This window comes from Saccostrea cucullata, unplaced genomic scaffold (genome assembly GCF_032062105.1).
Source record: "Saccostrea cucullata isolate Sc308-1 unplaced genomic scaffold, CSIRO_AGI_Scuc_v1 ctg4099, whole genome shotgun sequence".
In the NCBI taxonomy this organism is placed as follows: Eukaryota; Metazoa; Mollusca; class Bivalvia; order Ostreida; family Ostreidae; genus Saccostrea; species Saccostrea cuccullata.
In genome coordinates this window covers 18,110-22,849 of record NW_026926003.1, presented here as the reverse complement: position 1 = coordinate 22,849, position 4,740 = coordinate 18,110, and the positions used below count along the sequence as shown (strand labels likewise).

General features: G+C 37.4%; 1 protein-coding gene across 1 annotated transcript; it reads right to left on the bottom strand.

The window, feature by feature from the left end:
- Window positions 1–2,221: 2,221 nt before the first annotated feature.
- LOC134270375 (heat shock protein 70 B2-like) lies at window positions 2,222–4,488 on the bottom strand. Its single transcript, XM_062752615.1, has one exon. It carries the CDS (start codon window positions 4,270–4,272, stop codon window positions 2,371–2,373), a length of 1,902 nt encoding a protein of 633 aa, XP_062608599.1. The 5' UTR covers window positions 4,273–4,488; the 3' UTR covers window positions 2,222–2,370.
- Window positions 4,489–4,740: the final 252 nt, after the last annotated feature.

Sequence of the window (4,740 nt, the reverse complement as noted above, 5' to 3'; positions counted from 1 at the left end):
GAAAAGGTAAAGATGAAGCCTTCTGCATCCATAATTTTAAAACAAATCGCTATGCAGTTTCATTGGGGGATACCTTCAGGAAAATTCTTGGTATACATTCTCTGTTGTTCATACGGGATATAGGAACTGATAACATTATGATTTGTCAATTTTTGACGGAGCAATACACATTTCTCCAATCGGTGACATGTAACAGAAAACACCTTTGATGGCTTTACATGTGTCTCTCTTTGGATAACAGCGTGGTAAGCCAAAACTTTCTTTCGTCTGGAATGATGGATTTGTTGAGTTCTTTACTACAGACTCCACGCTACTTTCTTACCATGAAGCTTTCCGCTGTTTTAATAAATTCAAACACTGAGGTAAAAATTGAAAGTCAAAAAAACCAATAAAGAACTGCATTATCATGGAACTGTCTTCTGAAAAGCGTTCAGGCCCAAATCTCTCAATTTTAAGCTTCTTCTGTTCTCGTCCCTTTCTTTGGTCATGCTCTCTTGCATTTTGATCCTATCTCTGTCTGACACCACAGAAAATGAATCTTCTAGAGGGGCAACTAAAAACCCAAATGCATAAATATTAAGTTGACAATTAAAACCGTAATGATAATTTAATAAACTTACTTACACGTATTATTTCTTATGGCTCTGTCTGATGTATCAGCTTCGGTATTTGTAGGATTATGTCAACCAGCAATCAAATTACCGGTAGTTGATGTAAGATAAATCATTCAAAACAGCAACGGAATTCCTGTTCATACATGTAGCTTGACAAATTGATCCAGCATCAGACTAGCCACCAGAGCACCTTAAACTAATACCATTCAATCTGTGTATGAATAAAATATATTCAGTGTATATACTGTATGTACCCCATCACTAACGGCGATAAGATTTGTGCCCCAAGGCGAGTCATAGATAAGAAAATATTGAAGATGTTGTGAAATCTCTTAATATACATGAAATATACTAACTAATAAAAGATAAAAAATAATTTGGACTGGACCGGATTACTTGAAATGACATTTTTGTATCTTTTATTCAATGTTTGAGTGAAAGAATTGGTTACAAATTTAAACTGAAAATTCTCATGTTGTATTTAGGTGAGGCATTCCCCATTTTCAATAAGCATATCGTAATTATAGGGATCCAGTGCCAGTCTGCAATACCATTATTGTTAATTCTCTGCTGTTTCCGGGGGAGTGCCATGGATTTTTAACAATTGGTCTCTGTGGAGTTGAATTCCTGCTCTGATTAAAAACATAGGGAAGACTGCTAGGTCTATGGAATAGATATTTGGTCATTATTTTCTCAAATCTTCTTAGAAGAATTTAGGAGCAAAGGCAGATTCAACCACGGCTTCATCTTTAATCTGTATCCCTTTTTCACGTTGTCTTTAGAAACTGAGATCAAGCTTAAGAGATATTGATACTGATAGTCTAAATATTATAGTTTTATTTAAAAAATTAAATTATAAAGGAGTCGTCTTTACCTTGCCTCCAGAACATCGTTAAGAAAAATACTTCCCTATTATCAAGTACCTATGATTGTCTTTAATACATGAAGAATATTTTAGGATTTGAATTCCCCACATGAACACGTTTGAAGCAAATCAAGAGAGAAACCAAATTATCCTTTGTGTTTGAAAATATCATTCATCCATGAAATAATTTTGTACGTATCAAAGTCTACATATGTATCTAATGCATCACTCATTGCATGTCCCTGTATTTATAAAAGCCAAGATAACCTGAAATTCAAAGAAACAGTACATTGAAAGACTGCATACTAGTAGTACTCAAAGTCCAAATATATCTTTCCATGCATGATTGCTGTTGCTTTAAAGTAATAATGGAGATTTATGAAGAGATGTACTTTTAAAATCGACGACTGACTTCTACAATTTAAACAGAGACAAATTCCAATTACTAAAATGTAAAAGTCAGTTGTCAAGTAAAAGTAAGTCTCTTCGTAAAAACTTCATTAATAGTAGTGTACTAGTATTACTTTTCAAGCGTATCTTAGATTGCTCAGTATTGTGCAGATTGATTTTTCACAGAACTTAAAATTTTAATTTCTCACAATCGCAGTACAAATTCCAATTATAAAACCCTCAGCTTATTGCTCTCCAATTCCTTTGCCTTAGTTCTAGATAAAGCAAGATAAAAAAAAACAATATCTCAATTTAAACACGGTTTATTTTGAACAACAAAATAAATTCAACAATTGTAAATGGAGATTATATAACTATATACATGGATCTAAACTTATATACATTTTGATTGTCTCTCTCTCTATATATATACACGATGTATGGGGAAAAAGCTTCAGAATTAAACATTGAAACAAAAAAATAGTGTCAACGATCACAGATCTAGTCCATCTCCTCTACTGTAGGACCACCATTAGTCTGACTAGCACCAGACTGACCCGGATTTCCTCCATGAAGTTTGGCCATTATGGGAGAGCACACTTTTTGAACCTCCTTTAGTTTGAATTCGAACTCATCAGTCTCTGCTAAGGCGTTACCGTCTAACCATGAGAGAGTTTCACTGCAAACTCTGCTAACAGTGTCTTTGTCTTCAGATGGGAGTTTGTCTCCATGTTCCTCTGCTGCCTGTTTGACAGAGAACACATAAGACTCCAGCTGATTCCGGGCTGCTATTTTTTGTCGTTGTTTCTCGTCCTCGTCTTTGTATTGTTCAGCCTCGTTCACCATTCTGTCAATGTCAGCCTTACTTAGTCGACCTTTGTCATTGGTGATGGTGATTTTGTTAGATTTGCCCGTGCTCATGTCTTTGGCTGAAACATTTAGGATTCCGTTTGCATCTAAATTGAATTCCACTTCAATCTGTGGGACACCACGGGGTGCTGGAGGGATTCCATTCAGTTCAAATTTTCCAAGTTTATTATTGTCTTTGGTCATTGCTCGTTCACCTTCGAAAACCTGAATGGACACTCCGGGCTGGTTATCAGCATATGTGGTGAATGTCTTTGATGCCTTGCAGGGAATTTTGGCATTTCTTTCAATGATTTTGGTCATGACTCCTCCAGCAGTTTCAATGCCCAAAGAAAGTGGAGTGACATCTACCAGAAGGACATCTTTGATGGCTTCACTTGTGTCTCCCTTTAAAATTGCGGCCTGGATAGCCGCGCCATAGGCTACAGCTTCGTCTGGGTTGATGGATTTGTTGAGTTCTTTACCTCCCATGAAATCTTGGAGCAGTTTTTGGATCTTGGGAATTCTTGTCGATCCTCCTACCAGTACCACATCGTGAATTTTGGATTTGTCCATCTTAGCATCCTTAAGAGCTTTTTCTACCGGCTCCAGGGTAGAGCGGAATAGATCTGAACACAAGTCCTCAAATCTGGCTCGTGTGATTTTGCTGTAAAAGTCAATGCCCTCAAAAAGTGAATCGATCTCAATGTTAGCATCAGAGCTGCTTGACAGTGTCCTCTTTGCGCGTTCACAGGCAGATCTAAGTCGTCTTAGTGCACGTTGATTGTTAGAAATGTCTTTACCATACTTGCGTTTAAACTCTTGCACAAAATGATTCACCAATCTGTTGTCAAAATCTTCACCTCCAAGATGTGTATCTCCAGCTGTTGAGCGGACTTCAAACATGGAGCCTTGGTCTATAGTTAGAATGGAAACATCAAATGTTCCTCCACCCAAATCAAAGATGAGCACGTTTTTCTCACCTGAGAGGTTTTTATCGAGTCCATAGGCCAAGGCGGCAGCTGTAGGTTCATTCACAATCCTGAGAACATTGAGACCAGCTATGACACCAGCATCCTTGGTAGCCTCTCTTTGAGCATTATTGAAGTAAGCTGGGACTGTAATAACAGCTTCCGTCACCTTCTGTCCTAAGTACGCCTCTGCCGTCTCCTTCATTTTGGTCAGCACCATGGAGCTGATTTCCTCTGGTGTAAATCGTTTTTTCTCATTTTTGTGTTCTACTTCAAGCTTTGGTTTTCCTCCCTCATTTACGACTTTAAACGGCCAGTGTTTCATGTCGGCTTGTACACTCTCATCGTTAAACTTGCGTCCAATCAGCCTTTTGGCATCAAAAATCGTATTAGCGCTGTTTAGTGCTACCTGATTTTTAGCTGCATCTCCAATGAGTCTCTCGGTGTCTGTGAATGCCACATAACTGGGCGTCGTTCTGTTTCCTTGGTCGTTGGCAATAATTTCCACCTTTCCATGTTGAAAAACACCAACACAGGAATACGTTGTTCCGAGATCAATGCCGATAGCTGGGACTTTACTAGCCATGATTGTTTGTAAACACTAAAGTGAAAGTACAAATGTGTATGGTATCAGATAATCACTTACTGTTGGTTGCGTATCCTTGATACAATGTTAGTAGTTTGTCTTTCAGTCGTGTAAGACTTCGTTGAACTGACATCTTGGGTTTGGGTCAGGCTTTATATACTATTAATGAAAGTTCTTGATAATACGAGATTCCCTTTTCAGGATCATGCGCGATGAATCCCGAAAGTACTATCTATAAATAGCACGAAACGTAAGTACTATCTAAATTCCGGAATGTGCGCGATGAATCCCGAATGCACTAATCTATTTTTAGAAGATCTCACCTTAAAAGCTGGTGGATCTAGAATTTTCGAGAAAGTGTGTGAGGAGAGAATATTTATGTATGCTTAATAATAAGTTGAATAACAATGTAACATAAAAAGATTTTAAAAAAAAAAGCAACCCAAGATAAACAAATAATATTTGTTT

Bases quoted from the DNA above. Each gene is read 5' to 3' on its own strand.
- LOC134270375 (XM_062752615.1), bottom strand. From the start codon at position 4,272: ATGGCTAGTAAAGTCCCAGCTATCGGCATTGATCTCGGAACAACGTAT.